General features: G+C 36.0%; 3 protein-coding genes across 3 annotated transcripts; 1 reads left to right on the forward strand and 2 right to left on the reverse strand.

Moving 5' to 3' along the window:
- The first annotated feature begins 595 nt into the window (after window positions 1–595).
- LOC145614023 (uncharacterized) lies at window positions 596–1,402 on the forward strand. The gene has a single exon (XM_081669034.1). It carries the CDS (start codon window positions 596–598, stop codon window positions 1,400–1,402), a length of 807 nt encoding a protein of 268 aa, XP_081525160.1.
- Window positions 1,403–3,000: 1,598 nt separating this feature from the next.
- On the reverse strand, window positions 3,001–19,344 carry LOC145615170 (uncharacterized). The gene is made up of 6 exons (XM_081670237.1): window positions 19,105–19,344; window positions 7,024–7,272; window positions 6,812–6,935; window positions 4,587–4,883; window positions 4,296–4,412; window positions 3,001–3,671 (listed from the first exon to the last, which is right to left on the reverse strand). Exons 1-6 carry the CDS (start codon window positions 19,254–19,256, stop codon window positions 3,210–3,212), a joined length of 1,401 nt encoding a protein of 466 aa, XP_081526363.1. The 5' UTR covers window positions 19,257–19,344; the 3' UTR covers window positions 3,001–3,209.
- Window positions 8,445–12,548, reverse strand: LOC145615169 (uncharacterized). Its single transcript, XM_081670236.1, has 2 exons — window positions 8,872–12,548; window positions 8,445–8,773 (listed from the first exon to the last, which is right to left on the reverse strand). Exons 1-2 carry the CDS (start codon window positions 10,488–10,490, stop codon window positions 8,446–8,448), a joined length of 1,947 nt encoding a protein of 648 aa, XP_081526362.1. The 5' UTR covers window positions 10,491–12,548; the 3' UTR covers window position 8,445.
- Window positions 19,345–21,049: the final 1,705 nt, after the last annotated feature.

Consider the following 21,049-nt stretch of genomic DNA (forward strand, 5'->3'; position numbering starts at 1 on the left):
GACCCGTCCTTAGAGATATGGGGTCCCTTAATTGAATAAATTCAGACCCCATATGTAAGATAGGCGGTCTGTTTGACTCTTCGTATATACAAAAAAAATTAATACGGATACATACGACTATATTTTTACAACCCTTTAAAACAAATACTAATTTACAATAAAATACAAATTTTCTACAATAAATATGAGTAGAATATATGCATCATTATTTATAAACATTTGTACAACTAATTTTACAACTCGTCTAAAAAATTTACAATAACTCATACTCCATACTTTGTATTAGGTACAACTACTGGACAAGAGTTATATAAAATCTACATTTTGAAAAAGAATAACTCTTATTGCAAAAAAATAAAAAAAATAAACACCTCTTAGACTCTTACAATGTTATTAGATCGGGTTAAGATTTGGATTTTGCATTTGTTAAACATTCTGATAAGCTTCCCAAATGAAAAGTCCCTCTCTAGGGTGAGTGAGTCTTGTTCTAGGGTTTGCGAGTGACCGTTCCTATTCTTCTCATTCTTCTTGATTCCTGCACTAATCTCTGTAATTTTCTCAATAATCTCATCGTCCGGATTGTGGGTGCTTCATAATGGGGGATGAATTAATTAAAGACTGGGATAAACTTCGATTGACTGATGAAGAAGGTAAGGTGTTAGGAGGCGATTATGTTGAGACTGTGAGTGTGGATACAAAAACCAAAATTAATCTCACCTTAGTGGGAAAGCTTTGGACTGTTAAACCCTATAACATGGAGGCGATGAAAAATACCTTAACGAATGTTTGGCGATTGAAAGAGAAGTTTGCGGTGAGGGTTGTGGAGACAAATTTATTTGTCTTCCAATTCTTCTGTGAGGAAGACAAAGAGCGAGTTCTTGAGGGGAGACCGTGGTATTTTGATGAAAAATTACTATTGTTACAGGCAATGTTTGGTGATGAGCAACCGTCAGAGATTGAGTTTAAACATACTCCAATGTGGGTAAGGTTACTTGACGTTCCATTAAATAAAAGATCGTTGGAAGTTATGTATGATGTAGGGGAGTTTTTGGGGGGTTTTATAGAGGCTGATGATGATGATCCGTTGGGGTGGGGGGATTGCTTGAGAATCAAGGTGATGGTAGACATTAATAAACCTCTGCGAAGGGGACTCTTTCTGGCGACAGGGAAGAATCAATCTCGCTGGATTGATTTAAAGTATGAACGGTTGGCGGATTTTTGCTTCTTTTGTGGGAGATTAGATCACACTGAAAGAGAATGCCAATACAACGAGGTTACTGAGGGTGAAGAACCAGAATTGGTATATCAATATGGCCCTTGGTTGAGAGCTACTCCAAAAAAGAGAGCAAGAATTGACTTGGCTGAACGTGAGAAGGATAGGTTGTGTATGGAAAAGTTGTGAATTTCATCCAAAGCAAAAAAGGTCCCTACTTATAATGACCCTGATGTCATCAAGTTGGGACCAGTTGGGGCTGCTAGAAGATTAGCTTTCTCTTCACCTTCACCCAAAGACATGACCGAGTTGGAAGCCATCCCAAGAATCAAGAAAGCGGAGCTTGTGGCTGTTGTAGATGATGGTACATCAAAAATGGTTCTAAGGGTCGTTGGGGCTGATAAGAAAGAAGGTGAGCTTGAAAAAGGGCCAATTAATATGGTTGGCAGCGAGGATGTAGAGTATGTGAGTGGAAAATCAGAGGGGAGGTGAGTTTGGATGGTTTAATTGATAATGGAGGAGGAAAGAGGGGGGGTTTAGATGCAGCAGATATAAGCAACAATTCTCAGAGAGGGAGTGATTGTCTTGAGGGGGAGGATGGGTTAAAAATGAGAGTGGGGTAGCAGGGGGAAATAAAATAGAGTTGGAAGGGGAAAAGAAAATGCTAGAAAATTGAGGAAGGTGGTTTTAAAACAAAGTGAGAAAGCTGGTAGGGAGAGTAGTGTGAATGTGGTGATTGGTATTAAAAGAGCTGTAAGGGAAGAGGAGGCAGTAGATGATGCAATGGTGGTAGATGATGAAATCTCGGATGATTTGAACAAAAGGCGCAAGGTTGATCTCATAACTCAAAATGTGGCGGGCCCCACACCATGGGCTCTCGGTGATTAATGAATTACATCCTTTCGTGGAATTGTATGGGGTTGGGGAGCTCCGTGGCGGTCACGGCTCTAAAAAATATTGCTTTTCTTGAAAAACCCCAACTCGTTTTTTTGTCGGAAACTAGATTGAAAAGCCACGAAATGGAGAAAATAAAAGTGAAGCTCAAGTTCTCAAATATACTTGCTGTCAGTTGTGATGGGGAAGGAAGAAAAAGAAGTGGTGGGATTGACTTGCTATGGAGCGATACCTTGAATGTTGAGATCAAATCGTACTCCTTAAACCACATTGCACTACAAGAAAAAGGGTAATTAGCGACGGCCAAAGCAGTCGCAAATCCGTCGCAAAAATGGATTTGCGACGGATTTGCAACTACTTTGGTTCGTTGCCAAAGACCTCGTCGCAAATCCATTTTTGCGACTAATTTTTGGACAGTCGCAAATTTAGCGACGGATTTGCAACGCCTTTGCAACTACCATTTAGCGACTAACTTTCAAATTTTAGCAACTAAATTATTATCCGTCGTAAAATATTTGCGACGGATTAGCAACTACTTAGACCAATGTTTTAACACTACTTTTGCGACGGATTAGCGACTATAAGACCAAACTTTTGCGACTACGAGACTAAACTTTTGCGACTACGGAGACTAGTTTAATTGCGACGGATTTGCGACTATTGAGACTAATGTTTTTTGCGACGGATTAGCAACTACATACGAGACCAAATTTTTGCGACTACAAAACTAATTATTTGTGACATATTAGCGACTACTGAGACTAATGATTTTGCAACTAACCAATTAGTCTCTAAACCAAATTTGCAGTCGCTAAATATTTGCGACTAACTATCAATATTTGAGACCATAATTAAGCGACAGCCAATATTAATCACAAAGCAAAAAAGGTACCCACGCATAAATTCAAATAACCAAAATGTTAATTTTATTCAAATATCCAAAATATCAATCAATTTTGTATCAATGTATTAAAAAACAATATTTAACTTATAAGACTAATTGTTCCAAAAGTCACCTCCCATATAAAAAAAGCTACTTCAAACAAGAATTAATGACAATGTAAAAGACCAGTTCATAAAATTACCACCAAGAAAATAAAAATCACTTAGTTGTATCACGAGAGCGGGTGACTGCAGGCGTAGGAGGCTTATAAGGACGGTAAACTTGTTTTACAAGTGATGCCATATCCTGCAATGATTTTTGCATAGCTAATTTTTCCTTCTTCCATGTAGCTTTTTCGATCTCATGATTTTCGACGAATTCCTTAGCACATTTTAAGCTCTCTGCCGCTATTTTTTGGCTTTCTTCTACCTTGTTATGGTTTTCTTCCGCCATCTTCTTTAGTTCTTCAACTTGAGAACTTAATTGAGAAATCATGGAAGGAGTGGAAGATGATGCAGTAGATTGAGAAGTAGGATCACTCTTGTAATACATTTGTGAAGCACTCCCTAAACCGTAGACTTTTCCTTTCTTTTGCCCACCTACAACCTCCAAGTAGACTTTATCGGGGTTTATCTCAATTCCTTTGTTCTTATATTCCTCAAGTTTTTCCATATATTCTCCCTGCATTAAGATATGTATTAGTAACTATGATCTCAAATGTTAAAACTTAAATAAACTAAATACATTAAAAAAAACAACTATAATAAAAATACAAGCAATGACTCGGGACGTCGTCCGGGATAAAAACTTGTTTGGACTTCTAAAACACAATTTAATTTAATTGCTTTAGAGCAGCTAATAGAGTATTACCCATCAAGGATGCAAGAACATGAATACAAGTACACTCAGAGTTACCTCTTAATAGATGTTCCAGACTACAAAGGTACAACTATTGGGAACAGAGGATCATGGGTATTTTTATTATAGTTGTTTTTTTTTTAAATAAAAAAGGTAACACTTATAGCAAAATAATTTATGTAAGCAGTTATTAGTAAAAATTTCGGCAGAGTCTCCTTTGTAAATTGAAGAATCCCCTCCTATAGGGTATGGCTTCAAAATAAACCTGTCTCAATTCACATTGTGCCATACCACATTAATCATATGATTAATGCTGGCAAATCATTCTCATCCTCCAACTCAATCACACAAACAAATAAACAATCTATAATATCTCCAAACATTAAGTACCACATATTTTTTTTTTTTTTTTTGTAATCTTAGCAAAATATAGAAGTATACTCATACCATGACTTTTTGAGACTTGTCACCCATCAATTCAACTTCATCATTGCCCACACAAACAGAATGAGTGCTCTCATAAACTTCAGCAGCAGTTGGTAAAATTCCATCCTTTTTCTTTGCCTTGTATTAGAAGAAGTTGTTAGCACAAAAAAAATACAACAAAAAATAGGGGACATAGACTACAGAGCAATTGTAATAAAGACTAGTTATTGTTATCTCTTAGTGGCTAAAAATTTTCTACTTGCTTCAATCTTATATAAAATCACAAGTTAGCTGTTAAAATCATACACTTACCATTTTTTTAACCACTTGAGGAGTAGATACGCTACCTTGGCGATGGCCAGGGTCAAACTTCTCTAATGTTTGGCCAGATAATCGATTATCTCTTGCTTGGTTAGAACGTTTCAGAAAATCAGGATGCTTACGCTTATTTATGAATTCAGCTCGAATAGTGTCAGTCATGAAACTAACTTCCTTATGGAGAGGCATTTTGTAAACTTGGTTCAATGTGCCCCTAAGTCGGTCCCCAGCTTTTTTGTCAAATTCTCTCCTAACCTTAGCATCGAACTCAGTTCTCCAAGTATATGTACGCTGCACATAATTAACATGTAAAACTATGAAAGCTACTCTTTAGTCTTGCAAAAATATTAGCAATACGATCATACATTTACACTGCAGTCATTAGGTCTCTTGTGTGATAAGAATCTGATAAACAGTATTATAAGTGAATTTCAGTATAACATGGGGTTTTAATGTGAGCAACAAGGAAATTACAGCAAATATTAGCTCACGATGGTTCCATTGGTGTCAGGAAAGCTCATCCAATGCAACTAATTAACGAAACCCTGAAGCTATAGCAGATTAATATTAGTATGAAACTGAAAATTTGAAGCGTTTGCTTGCATGACAATTAGTTTGAAACAAAAGCCAGTAGAAAGTGACTAGGAAAAGGTTTCTCTTTGGCTAAAACATATTTTGCTGAGTTACCCACTACTCGATCTATTCTTTCTCACCTGTTTTCACAATTTATCATAAACTTAGAATAGGAAGACGAATGAGCCATCCTAGATCATTCACTATGACTCCAAACTGAACTACAACCAAGAAGCAAAATATTCTTCAGAATTTTATCTCAAATTCACAACACTGCACTCATAAATAGCTAGAAAAACTAGAGTACGTAATGCTTCTTATTCACTGCAAATAAATAAGTAACCTAATCAAGACATAAAATTGAAGCATTCTCCTCACATAACAGATTAAATCAGCAACAACCCATATTACATTCAGAGCAAAACAATGAACACTTCTTATACAGTCAGAAAATTCAAAACACTTCTAGTGTATAGGCAACCCCCGCTTGCCCTACAGCAATTTCAGAAAATCAAGCGAACCCTAGAACACAACCACCAGAGTTTTCAAACAGCTAGCAATGATGCAGCAAATAGGAGCAAGAAAGACATATTTTCAGCAAGATCCTACAACGAAATTCAAAAGAGCGTGCCCTACCATAAAATTTAGAGGTTACACATTTGGATTGTGTCATGGATTGGGTCGAGCCTACACAACAGCCCATAAGGGTATATGAGAGAAGGCGCAAAATCAAGGCACAAGATCAGTAGCAGCAGCAGGGTACTCCAGAACAGGACAAAACAAATTAATACTCCACTATAGAATGTGGTGAAAGGACTGCTGCAGTGAAGGCCTCCTTTGTGGCAGAACAGGACAAAGTTTTTTAATGCTAGGGTTGGTTTGTTTGGATTAGGAGCTTGGTATATATAGTGATAGTAATGTAACAGTAGAGGCATGTTGAGAGAAGTATTGTAGTAAGTAGAATTTCAGTAGTAGTAGAGTAGTGCCTTTTTGTAGCCGTTAACATTCAATTAAATCAAGTTCCAAGCTTTCCTCTAAACAAGACTCTATTTTTATTACTATTACATTGCTGTTACAATATTTGAGAGTAGCCAGTACATTGCAGATTGGTACTTAAAATTTCTTAAAACAAACCTGGCATGGCTGTTGGAATACGCGAATGTTGTCTCTGGTGGGGTTAGAAGTGTTGCTACTGTGCGTTGTGGCTGTTGGAGGTGCCCTGCTACTGGCACTGTGCGCATCAACGCTGATGCAGCGGTGTTGGAAGGGTGGGGTGTGAGCTTGGGGGCTGTGATTAGCGACTCTGATGGCAGCATTATGGCTGTGATGGTTCGTCATGTGAGTGCTCAGGTCCGTGTGGCTATGGCAGAGGCTTTCGCAGCACGAATGGGGGTGGTTTTGGCTACTGAGTTAGGCTGTCAGAGGGTGTAATATTCATTGCATTTGAAAGACACCTATCACGATTGAGTCATCTCTAGCCTTAAATCAAATTTCTCCATTTTTTCTAGACTCCGTAATAAATATAACTATAAACAATATATACATAACAAAGATATCATAACCACCTCTTTTCAAATTCCAACTCCAAGGCTAATATAACTAACACTATAAAAATATCTAAGATGACAACTAAATTCTAAACATACCTTAAACTCAGTGAACCAACGATCCCTAACCATAAGTGGCACCTCAGTAAAATTCATGTATGGGTGGTTGTAGTGTGCCTTCCAAAATTTTGTGACATTTCCACTAACGGTATGGTCATCAAACCTGATGCAAGAAAGATTAAGCACAAGCATAAATAATGATAATAAGCTACTAAGACAGAAAATATAATACATAGATAAATATAACTGACCATAGCCCATCTGGTGAGAGCTCAATCTTTCCTTGTTCCACTCCATTCAAATTTTGTGGTGCCACATCATTCTCAACAGCAACATCAGCATTAGAATTTACTTGTACTTGTTCATTAGAAGGTGGTGGTGTCGGTCGTGTGACCACAGGATTTTCTTGATCAACCGATTGATTATTGGCTCGGACACCGCCTTGATTACCTCCCCGGCTAAATTTTGAATTTTTCATGAAGGATTTCATTTCCAAAGAACTAGAAAGATCAGAAGCACAATAATTAATTTATACATAATAACCCATAATAAAAAAAAATTTATAAAAGTAAGCTCACAAATATGATCAACAAATTTTAAAACATTTATCACATATCAAACAAATAAGATAAACACATTGTCTATCAAACAAATAAGCCCATAACAAAGAAAACACATTGAAAACTACAAGCTTAGAAATTATTCTTCATCCACATCATCATCATCATCATCCTCGTCATCGCTGTCAGTATATCCTAACTCTCCATCAACCTCTTCTTCAGATTCAGATTCAGTATCATCCCATTCATCTTCTTCATGTTGTTCTTCCTCTTCACCACCTGAGCCGTCCTCCTCCATTTCATCCATATCCTCGTACATAACACCATCCTCATCATCCGACGAACAAAGGGTTGGGGTCTCAGCAATGTCTACTTGGAAAATTGACTCATCAATTGGGGCATCCACACTTGACCTAGCTTTAGTCTTAAAAACAGCCCACCATTGACTCTTATCTTTCTTTAAGCTTGGATAAGAGGTAAAATACACTTGATAAACCTGATGTGCTAGAACAAAAGGATCATATGCAGGGTATTTCTTAGAGTGGTTTACATCAACTAATCTATACTGCTCATGATTATTCATGCCATTCACTGAATCCATCCAATTACATTTAAACAAGACGGTTTTGAAGACATTTACGGTCCCCAAGTAGACCAACTCAATGACTTCTTCTAAAATGCCGAAGTAATCAATTTCCTCCTCACTTATTACACCCCCACCATAATTCATAGTTGCCTTGTGCTTTCCATAATCAAAAGTGTGAAACTTAAAGCCATTGATGTCAAATTGCCTCCATGTTTTGACTTGTCTAGACGGACCCATGGCAAGTGCTCGAATCACTTCATCAGTCTCATTAGATTCGATAACCTAATTTCAAATTCAAGCCATTAATTAATAAAATATATAACCTTAGTCATATTTAGCGAATGATATATCGAAACTTGATTGTAAAAACTTACAAAATCCTGAAACCATTTGGAAAATTCATGTGAAAACTTGCTCCAAATATCATGTAGGTCAATACCAGGATATTTTTGCATCATCGACTCGTCAAACTTCCTATAAACCTTAAAACGTTAATTATCTGGTAAATTGCATAAAATAACTACCAATTATAGAAATTTGTACCTTTCATATCCTCCTAACACCCCACAATTGGAAAGAACATAGTGGTGTGCATGCTTGACTTCTTTCGAATCTAAAAACCTTGTTTGGACACCTTTGCCACGACCTTTGCTAAATTGGAATAATTCTGGTATAGTTGAATCTAAATCATCATCATCAACAACATTGCGTCCTAGATCTCTAGATTTCGTATCAACATGAGGTTGAAAGTAATAAGAACAAAAGTTAGAAATCTCTTCTGCAAGATAAGCCTTGAAAATCGAGCCTTCCACTCGTGCCTTATTACCAATTTTCTTCTTCAGATGATTAAGAAATCTACAAAATAAGTTAAATTGACTCATTCACATGTAAAATTATAAATCATATAGCAGAAACTTGAAAACAATGGAGTGGATTAGGAAAATGTATATTACCTCTCAAATGGATACATCCATCTGTATTGCACAGGACCACCCACTTTTACTTCATGTGGCAAATGAACGGGTAAATGCTCCATTGAATTGAAAAATGCAGGCGGGAATATTTTCTCCAACTTGCATAAGATTTCTGGAATGTTTTTTTCTAAACGAGTCACATCATCAACTTTAATAGTGTAAGAGCATAGATCGCGAAAAAATTGGCTGATTTCAGTGACTGCTTTCCAAACATTATCAGGAAGAAGTTCTCTCATTGCAACGGGCAACAACCTTTGCATGAACACATGACAATCATGGCTTTTCATTCCATGTATCTTACAGGCTTGCAAATCCACACATCTACCAAAATCAGAAGCATATCCATCTGGAAACTTAAGATCTTTTATCCATTCACACAACACTCTACGTTGTGCTTTATCAAGAGTGTATGGTGCTTTTGGGAAGATCAAGCTCCCATCATCAGATTCAATAGGCTCTAAGCTACTCCGCTTACAATATCGCTGAACATCTAGGCGAGCCTTATCTGTATCAACTGCGGTATCTTTCACATTCATTATTGTGTGGATGAGTTGATCAAAAAAATTCTTTTCAATGTGCATAACATCTAAATTATGTCGAATCAACAAATATTTCCAATAAGGAAGCTCCCAAAAGATGCTTTGCTTATGCCACCCTGTCTTAACCTTTTTTGATTTTGTCGAACGGATTTTTGGATCAATGGACTTTGGAATCTCCTTAACCTGCTCCCATAGTTGATGGCCCGTCAATATTGGAGGAGGCAATCGAGTTTCTGCTCTTTTTTTGAAAAAAGCAGTGCGGTTTTTTCTATAAGGATGTGTAGGTGGGAGAAATTGACGGTGACTATCAAACCATGATACTTTAGAGCCGTTGTCTAGCCAAAAAGATCTATGCTTGTCCATGCAGTATGGACAAGCCATCTTTCCCGATGTAGTCCAACCAGATAACATCCCAAACGCAGGAAAGTCACTAACCGTCCATAAAAGGGCAGCTCGTAACTTGAAATTTTGCTTTGTGGATACATCATATGTCATTGTACCTACTTCCCATAAAGATATCAGTTCGTCAATCAAGGGTTGCATGTACACATCCAAGTTCCCTTTTGGGTTTTTAGGACCCGGAATGAGCAAGGATAAAAACATAAACGGCTTCTTCATACATAACCATGGAGGCAAGTTATATGGGGTAACAATTACTGGCCAACAAGAATATTGCCTTCCAAATTTTCCATGTGCTGAGAAACCATCTGTGCATAGACCCAATCTAACATTACGGGGCTCACTTGCAAAATCCTTGTATGTGTTATCAAGATGTTTCCATGCTTCACTATCACTTGGATGGGCGAGTGTTCCACTTACCCAAGGATTTTGTGAATGCCACTGCATTTCATGTGCAAGGTCTTTAGTCGCATAGAGCCTTTTCAATCTTGGCGCGATCGGGAAGTAGAATAACACTTTGGCCGGCACACATTTTCCACGAGAAGTCTTCTTATAACGCTCCCCCCCCCCCCCCCCCCCCGCATTTCGAACACTTTTCAAGGTGAGCTTTATCCTTCCAAAATAACATGCATCCTTTAGGGCATGCATGTATCTTCTCATGAGGAAGTTCAAGGCCCTTTACCACCTTTTTAGTGTCATAGTACGTCTTGGACATTGAATTCTCATCAGGAATTACGTCACTAATGAGCGATGAAATACTATCAACACATCTATGGGGCAAGTTGTATTCACACTTCAAGCTCGTAATCCTTGAAGCCATCTCTAAAACAGATAATCGACTTCCTTCATACAATGGTTTTTGTGCGGCCGCTAACATCTCAAAAAACTTCTTAACTTGAGGATTAGGTTCTTCTTCAACATTCCGAATATCTTCATGCATTGGATCACCATCAACTTGACCAAATGCATCAATAATCATGTCAACATACGGATCCGACGGCTCATCTGATGCTTTTAAAGAATCAAAATCCTCTCCATGACAAACCCATTCATAGTAGTCATTAAGAAATCCTTTTTTATACAAATGCTCTCTTACACTTTCAACATCTAAAAAAGGAACATTTTTACACTTTGAACAAGGGCATCTGATCTTTGAAGATTCTTGAAAATCACGGTGTTGTTTAGCAAACTCAATAAACTCTCGCACGCCAATTGTGAACTCTTTTTTTAGTAGTCGACCTTCTAATCTCTCATACATCCATTTTCGATTCAATTTCTCCATGATCCTAACTGCTAAACGACATTGTTAATCATACACATATATGTAATATAGTCTTCTTATATATGTAATTTATTCTTATTATATACGTTACTTAGTTATTTAGGCAATTACTTAGAAAACAAGAGAAAGATAAGCAAGAAAAGGTGCAGCAGGTAAGTCATAAAGTGTATACACAATCCTTTTTCTTTATTTTTGAAACAATGGAAAAAGAAGTGTTCAATATTCCTTTGGTGGGACAACATAAATATAGAGAAACCAAAAAATAGAGAAACCAAAAAAAGAAACTTAATAGGAACAAAAAAAAAAGAAACTTAATGCATCAGTGTATGTATCCACGATTCGCATATGCTTATAGTGAAACAAGCAGAACAAAACAATGATAGGTACAAATCAATTTATTTTACCAAATCAGGGAACAAAATTTCAGAACAGCGGAAACTACATACATCAAAATATGAAGCATCATATATATGAGAATAGGATATCTAGTGTTAAGGAAAAATATAAGAAAAATAATCTAAAAATATCTAGTACATAAAAGACACGCAGAAACTTAAGAGAGTGAAAATTATGGAGGTGAGACTGTGAAGGAAAGGGCTCATCCATGCTATTGTAAGATTAAAAGGCATGAAAGCATTCTCTTTAAAAGAGGCAAGAGGAACACTCCAGAAAAAGTACAAGGTTCCAGCTCCTAAATCTTTACCAATACTAAAACCAATTGTAGCCTATTTAAAGGCCTAAATTCTGAAACATAAGTTATTATATGTATTAAAATTAATTTATGCAGACATTTGGATTTTTATTTGAAGTAGCAGGTGCCGTGTTATCTATAGTATCTAACTGCTACATCTGTGAACCAATATCTTCATTGTTCCTAATGTACACAAGCCATTGAGAGGAGGAGAGCTAAACTGAATAAGACCACTGAAGCTACTGAAGAACAGACAAATACAAAGACTGCAACGGCAAAAATGCTAAGACCGAGCAATAAATTGATTCCCAAATGCCCATTCCTTCCATTTCAGTAAAGCTTCAACCAATACCAGCCACTAAAGTATGGAAGATAACAACTAGGAATGCTGATAACAATGTGACAGATTTTGATTCATGACCCCATAGAAAAAGACAGTATGCTAGTAAAGTAGTAAGGGTTGTTTTCCTTGAAGTTTTGAGAAAGAGGTGAGAACACTGATGAATCTCTAAGCTTAATTGTAACTCTAATGTGAAGACAGTATGTACGAAAAAAAAAAACAATATTTCTGGATTCACAATTTGCAATAGAAACCAAATTAAAATCAAAAATTGAACAAAAAAACTCAATAAACCCTAAAATTCGCAATTCCTAATTCTACTAACTTATTTTGTATAATTATCAAGAATAACACCTAATAACCCATAGATATAATTGAGAAATAGTAATTCCTAATTCTAGTTACTTAATTCGACCAAACTTTCAAGAATTATTCTCGAAACTGTGAAATTACCAGATTAAAACCAATTTGCAATTCAATCAATAATCAGATTAATATCAATTCGCAATAGAAAAAAAAATCAAAAATTGGACAAAAAACTCAAAGATAAACCGAAAATTCGCAATTGACATAATACAGTAAGAGAAATATTGAATGGAAGGTAGGAAGAAGAAGAACGTGTACTAACCTGGGTAAAGTGGTGGTGGCGCAACGGCAGCAGAGGAAGACGACGGGAATGGCTGGCTTGCTTTGAGGTTCTGATTTTTTTTCTTTTTTCTTTTTTTTTGAGGAAGAGTATGATACTCTTGTTTTGACGGTGAATACTATGATAATTCTTGTTTTTTTGGCGGCAATAACTTTTTTTTTTATTTTTTTTTTTTGGAGGAATAAGGGTTTTTTAATTATACTAAGGGTTTTTTTTTATAATACTAAGGGTTTTTTATTATTTCTTTTTAATAAATATAAAAAATAATAGTAGCGACTACCGTGTTAGTTGCAAATTATTATAACAGCGTCGCAGATTAGCTACCGCATAGCAACTATTATAAATTCGGTTGCAAATTTTGCGACTACTCGTTTTTTTCTGTCGCAAAAATATTTTTTGCAACTGATTATTATTGTAGTTGCAAAAATCTGTTGCTAATTAACGACCGCATAGCAACTACTGCAAATTCGGTTGCAAAATTTGCGACTACTCATCTTATTTAGTCGCTAAAATTATTTTTGCAACTAATTATTATGGTAGTTGCAAAAATCAGTTGCTAATTCACCTTTTTCTTGTAGTGTTGATGCTTGGATTAAAATGCCAAAAAAGGTGAGATGGAGGTGCACAGGCATCTATGGCTACCCTGAAGATGAGAATAAACATAAGACGGGAACCTTGCTGAAAAATCTGGTGGATGATCGTAGTACTCCGTGGGTTGTAGGGGGGGATTTTAACTTGATGCTGCTCTCTAGTGAGAAGCAAGGGGGTAAGGATTTCTGTAATGAGGAGGCAGATATTCTCATTAGTGCAGTGGCGATGTGTGAACTAAAAGATTTGGGTTTTGTTGGACATCCATTCACATGGACGAACAACCGTGGAGGGGCACATAATTTGCAGGAGCGTTTAGACAGATATTTTGCAAATAGGGAGTGGAGAGATTTATTCCTTGGATCATTTGTGTCTCACCTCTCAAAACGCAAGTCGGATCACCTACCTATTTTGTTATGCATCAATAAAGGAGTTGGGAAACAAAAGAAAAAAAAGAAAAGAAAGCAATACAGATTTGAGGAAATGTGGCTTCGGGATGAGACTTGTGGCGATATTGTGGCTAATACGTGGAGTGGAGGTGGTGACATTTGCTCAAAAATTGCTCATACGTCCTTGAATTTGAGTGCCTGGAGTCGTAATAAATTTGGAGATTTTATAAAAGAAATGAAGGAGTGTAGAAGCCGCATGGAGTGTCTAATGGAGGAAAGCCAAACGAATAGTGTTATTGCTCCAATGAGGGCTTTGGATGATAGGTTGGATGAATTAGAAAGCAGAGAAGAGTTGTATTGGAGGCAAAGAAGTAGACAAGATTGGTTAAAATTTGGGGACAAAAATACTACTTTTTTCCACACAAAAGCTAGTCAGAGGAGAGCGAGAAATCACATTAAAGAGATAAAAGATGCTGCCGGGAACTTATATGATGATGAAGACCAAATTTCGGAGGTTATGGTGCAGCATTTTTCGGAGTTGTTCACTTCGGGTGGTTAGATTGAGGCCGATAATGTGATTGAGAAGGTGGATACGTCTATTTCAGAGTAGCAATCCAATGATCTGACAGCCCCTTTCACAGGTGATGAGGTTCGTGAGGCCCTCTTCCAGATGCATCCTACTAAAGCCCCCGGCCCTGATTGTATGTCTGTTATTTTTTTTCCAAAAATTCTGGCGCATTGTTGGTGAAGATGTTATCTCTAGCTCGTTACATTTTCTTAATAATGGAGGTGATATAGGTTCTATTAATCAGACACATATTGTTCTAATTTCGAAAATTAAAGAGTGTGTGTCTCCTGTTGATTATAGGCCTATTAGTCTATGCAATGTCGTGTATAAAATTGTATCCAAAGTCTTAGCAAATAGACTAAAAAAAATCCTTCCTTAAATTATTAGTGAGTCTCAGAGTGGTTGTTCCGGGAAGATTGATCACTGACAATATTCTGGTTGCATATGAGTGTTTTCATTTTTTGCGGAAAAAGAAAACTGGAAAAAAAGGTTATTTAGGGTTGAAGTTGGATATGAGCAAAGCTTATGATAGAGTAGAGTGGCCCTTTCTGGAAAAAATGATGGTGAAATTTGGTTTCCCGGAATCTTTTGTGTGCAATATTATGAAATGTGTGTCGTCTGCTTCTTTTGATGTTCTGGTAAATGGCCAACCTTCTCGTACTTTTAAGCCTAGTAGGGGGCTTCGGCAGGGTGGTCCTATGTCTCATTTCCTGTTTATTATGTGTGCGGAGGGTCTATCTGCTCTTCTTCGTGATGCTGAGAGGAGGAAGCTCATTCATGGGGTGAAGATAAGTAGGCATGTTGAACCTACCTCTCACTTATTTTTTGCTGATGATAGTCTGTTATTTATTAGAGAAAATGAAGATGAAACTGATAAGGTGCTCAATATTCTCTACTTATGAGTTGGCGTCGGGCCAAAAATTGAATATGGAAAAATCGGAAGTGTCATTTAGCCGAAACATTGAGTGTGATAAGAAAAATATGCTTCAGATGAAGTTATCTTTTAAGGCTGTCGATGGACATGACAAATATTTGGGTCTTCCAACTTACATTGGGGGGGTCTAAAAAACAGGTTTTTCAAAGTATTCAAGATCGAGTCTGGAAAAAACTCAAGGGGTGGAAGGAAAATTTTCTTTCTCAGGCTGGCAGGGAAATTCTTATCAAGTCTGTGGCTCAAGCAATACCGATTTATGCTATGCAATGTTTTTCACTCCCTACTAGTATTCTTAATGCTGTGGAAAACATGTGTAGGAATTTTTTCTGGGGACAAAAGAAGGATGAAAGGAAGTTGTGTTGGGTGGCTTGGAAGAAAATGTATGGAGCAAAAAATCAAGGGGGTATGGGGTTCCGGAATATGCATATTTTCAACAAGGCTATGTTGGAAAAGCAAGCTTGGAGAATGGTGACTAATGAAAACTCTCTTATGGCTCGGGTATTGAAAGGGAAATACTTTCTGTCATCTAATTTTTTTGATGCGAAAGTAGTATCGGGTATGAGCTTTACTTGGCGCTCTATATATATTGAGTGTGTGGGAGGTGATTGTAAAGGGGGCTAGGAAGAATGTTGGAGCTGGGTCTGGCATCAATACTTGGGATGACCCTTGGGTCCCTAATTTGCCAAACTTTTGTGTGCTATCTGCCAGGGGTGAGGGGGATGATGTGCCGAATGTGGTTTCTGATTTGTGGGAGGATCGTAGCTTGAATCGAAGCACTTTACAAGGACTCTTCTCTTAGTGGGAAGTAAATGAGATATGCAGCATTCCAATCCCTACATTTGACAATGAGGATTCTTGGTGTTGGCACCTGTCGAAGGATGGAAACTACAGTGTCAAGAGTATGTACAATTTTCTTATGGATGAGAAATTAAGGGGTAGGGTGTCTTCATCACTGTCTTTCCCTCCCTTTAATTGGAAGTTGATTTGGCATGCTAAGATACCTCCAAAAATCAAATTTTTTGGGTGGAGGTGTATGAAGGGTGCCATTGCTGTGAGAATGAACTTATGTGAGAGGGGCATGGAGGTTGATCGCATTTGTCCAATGTGTGGTGAAACCGAGGAGTCGACATTGCATATGCTGCTGCTGTGTGCTGAGGCGAGGCCAATTTGGAAGCATTCTCTGCTTAGGCTCGATATTAAGGAAGATGATGAGACTTATTTTAAAAGCTGGTGTGCCTCAATGAGTAACAAAATTAAAGAACCAAGATGGTGGAGTGTGTTCTGGTGTGTGGCGTGGGGAGTCTGGTTGAGGCGCAACACATGGGTCTTTGAGAAAAAAAAGATGGATGAGCATGTTACCATACATAAGGCTGCTGGTTTGGCTTGTGAATATGAAGAGGAAATGATTCAGAGTGTTGGTGGGCTGCAAACTCAATCTTTGGGGTCGGTTTGGAAGCAGGCCCGTTTCTGAGACTTCGGTGGCCTAGGGGCGGATAAAAAAAATGGGGCCCTTGGTACCAAAAAAAATTTATTTTGGGTATGCACAAAAAAAATTTACAAAAGACTTTATTTAATGATAAGAAATTTTATTAATGATAGTTTCTAGTAGCTAAAAATTATACTGATAAGAATTATATTGATAATTGATAAAAATTATACTGATAAAAACTATATTGATAATTGATAAAAAATTATACTGATAAAAATTATCAATATGTCATTATTATCAGTAAAAAATTCAGTATTAAAAGTTTATCATTTGACATAATGACATACTGATATTTTTAACTAAAAATTAATCAATTATCATTCTACATTCCTACATTCGACATACTGATAAATTTGATAATTCATAATTAAAAAATCAATCAAATTATTAATTCGAAATACTGACAATTGTGACAATTTGATAATTCATAAATCATTATCAATTAATTATTAATCAGTAATCAAATATGAAATATCATTATTCAAACAAAATTAGAAATTAGAATGAACTGTGAAAAATATAAATTTGACATACTATCTATTGATAATTCATAAATCAGAAATTAAAATTCGTATGATATAAAATTAAAATGAGTATTTCAGATTTTCTCTTGTAAAATCGAATAATCAATAAATTAAAATAAATTAATCAATTGTAATTTCTGGGAAAAAAAATTAAAGTATAGAACTTACCAATGACTTAATAGCAGATCCGTACCGATTCTTAGTTCATCTTTGAACATCGAAGCCAAAATCCATAATAATGGTGAAAAATTAATAGAAACAAATAGAAAAAATTGATTAAGTAGATTGATATGTGAAGAACAACTGAAATACTCAATTACTCATGCATTAATTTGGGAAGGAAGATGAAAAATCAGAAAAATAGAGGTAAAGATACAAATAATTGATTTCATGGATGAGAATAGAAGATTATACGGATGAATTGATAGATTATGGGATTAATTTGTCAAATTAACTTCCCAAAATGAAGGAGTTAATTTCAAGGAGAAATTTTAATGATTTACTGTGAGGAGTTATTAAGGGATGAATGACTGATTACCAAAATTGCCGCTTCGTCATTAGTAATATTATAATTTTAATTTTTTTTTTTTTTAATAACTAATTTGATGTTCAGATTTTGGGGCCCTGGGCGGGTGCCCCGGCTGCCCCGGCCCAGATACGGCCCTGTTTGGAAGGCGCCTCCAGCTGGGTTTTATAAACTAAATTCAGATGCAAACTTCTCCACCAGTATGCAGCTTGGTATGGGAGGGGTGCTGAGAGATGCTGAAGGTGATGTGGTGGTTGCTTTCTGCTCAATTCTGCCAGGTTCTTACAATGTTGAAGTTGGTGAGGCGATTGCTATGCGTGAGACCCTCAAGACTGTGCTCGAGGCAGGATTTCGAAGAGTGATTCTTGAAACTGATAATATCAAGCTCTTCCATCACATGAAAAAGGGAGTGACGCCACCTAATGCCTTTGGAGGGGTAGTTAAAGACATCTTACGGATGTCAGGTTTGTGCTTGTCTGTCTCGTTTTCTTTTGTTAAAATAATGGGCAATGGTGTGGCCCATAGCTTAGCTAGTTTGAGTTGCTCTTTTAGTGAGTATCGTGTTTGGTTAGAAGAGTATCCCCCGGAAATTCAAGGGGCCGTTTGTAAGGATATTGATCTTTTGATGAATGAATAATGCTAAGCTCGGTGTTTTGTCAAAAAAAAAGTTATTAGATCTAAATTCAGATACATAAATAAACATAAAAATCACCTAAAACTACCATTTTCGACTTTGCCGTCAATCTCCACCTTTGACGTCAGCCCGTCACATCTTGAAGTTTCTCATTGCCATCAGATCTATTTTCCCATTGAATTTCTCTAATGTTTAAACTTTATATCTTATGGAAATCTAATAAAAAATAAGGAAAATAATAAACTTTTAGATCAATATAATCAACAACCTCTAACCAAAAAACGATCGAAAAATAAACGCTGATAAATCGATTTTAGATCCACATTTTCACAACTACTGTAATAATTGAGATCAAAACACTGATAAATTTCGCTTAAAATAATAACAAAAAGATACTGATGAACAAACGAAATCGAACGACGATAAATCACATAAACAAATTAAAATCATAAAGTATGATCAAGAAACTAAGCGAACATGAGATAAAATCAAACAATCGAAGGCACATTTTTCATAATAAATCAATCAAAGCGACGAAAAACCACAGTAAAATAAGATTACTACATAAAAAAGAAAATCAATATCAAACGAAATCAAAGAATAAAATGCTCGATTTCATTCAAAACTCAATGAAAGCGCCGATAAATCAAAAAAATTGTTGACCTGAGAAAGTTCGGAGAGAAGAATGGCGGCGGTAACACCACTAGAATACGAAACGCAAGTCTTGAGTACACGAGAAGCAATCCAACTCCAACAAGGACCTTCTCTTCCTCTCTCCTCGGAATCGGAAGTAGGTTCTTCATCTTGGTCGACATCGTTGAGTGGAGGAGAGAGAATGGAGCATTTTTTGCTCCAAGTAAAAAATAAAATGAGAGGAAATCAGAAGGAATGAGAAAAGGAGAGTGAGCGGCGTGAATATGTGATGGGAAATTGGGAATATGAAGAGAAAGAAATAGGGTTTTGCTGTCAACCCTTTAAGTGGTGGGCCCCTACACATATAAGAGACCCGTTAAGTCAATTACGGGTCTCTTATTTGTTTTCCTTCATCTTTTGGTGGGCCCTTTGATATATAAGAGACCCATTATTTCTAATATCAGATCTATTATATTAAAGAGAGCCGTTGAATTAATTAACGGGTCTTTTATTATAGGTTCCTTTGACCATTTTTGTAGTAGTGAATAAAAGTGTGAACTAACATGAACACAAAAAAAATATTGAATTAATATTATATATATTTTTTCACTACAATGAGCTCGTTGTAGAAACCATAGAATTACTCTCAATAACCTTGTTTAGTAAAATGTATATGTAGAGGTGGTTGCTATATATGGTATTAGTTGTTAAATTAGTACAACTCTGCATGTAAGTAAGTACTAGTAACAAGTAGTTGTGTAGATAGGTGGTTAAAGTACTCGATCTTGATGAGTAGTTAATTCAGCTTACGCCTCTAAAGTAATACAAGTACTCTGTATGTTTTTTAATAAAAACTAGTCTTGTTTGGCATTGTTTACAAATAGAGAAAAAAGTAACACGTAATACAGAACTATCAAGTTGGATAGGCAATCTATAGAATGATATAGAACGCCTTTATTGGAGGACTGTTTTATAAACTGAATTATATTGAACGCTTCCCTATAATAACAGTTTTATTTGATTTAACCATTTAAATTAAAAACAAATATAAGCAAAATCTAACTTCATTATGTAGAACGCTTAGGAATGATAACGGTTTTGTAAATGGAGTCAAACAGAATGCCTTTACTAGAGAAAGGTTCTATCTAGTTATATTATATAACCATATTAATAACAATATACTACCTCCGTTAATTATTATGTGCAACAAAGGAATATTTTATGTCTCACAAATAATACTCCTTTGTTGCACATAATAATTAACGGAGGTAGTATTTTTTTTAATATAAAATCCTAACCTAAACCCATTTCTTCTCTATATGCGCCTCTTTGTCTATTATTAGTTTATTACTCCCTCCGTTCCTAAATGTTTTTTACGTTTCCATTTAGGGTTTTCCTTTTTAGTCTTTACATTTAGTATCTTTCCTATTTTTGTCATAAATTTTTAACAAAATTACCCTTGTTTTACAATTTTTGTACTCAAAAGTCCTTACTTTTCCATGTGCTATTGTACTTTTTGTAAATTTTATTAGTTTTTCAACACTTATTATTACTTTCTCTCGCCTCTCTACTCTAATTTCTTCACCCACATACTCAACATTGTATTTTTCAATAAAATTGTACTTTCAATCATTGAAATATTCCAATATACCTCAATTTTACACAATTTCTTAATTATCGTGCATAATTCCAAACGTAAAAAACATTAGGGAACGGAGGGAGTACCTTCTAAATCTCAGCCCTTCATTTGCGGCCTTAGATGGGCCGGGTAAAGGATGGTTTGTGGGAGACTTACAGTTGATTTATTTCATTTGTGGGAGGAGATTGAGATCATGGGATCTAAAGGGCGGGAAATGAGAAAATACAAGTTTATCAATATGATAAACAAAATTTGTTGATCAAATGGAAAAATTATAAATAAATCAACAACTTTTTATTAAATATGGGTCAACTGTTGTTGATATATTTGCAAAAA

This window comes from Chenopodium album, chromosome 25 (genome assembly GCF_948465745.1).
Source record: "Chenopodium album chromosome 25, dcCheAlbu1.1, whole genome shotgun sequence".
Taxonomy (NCBI): domain Eukaryota; kingdom Viridiplantae; phylum Streptophyta; class Magnoliopsida; order Caryophyllales; family Amaranthaceae; genus Chenopodium; species Chenopodium album.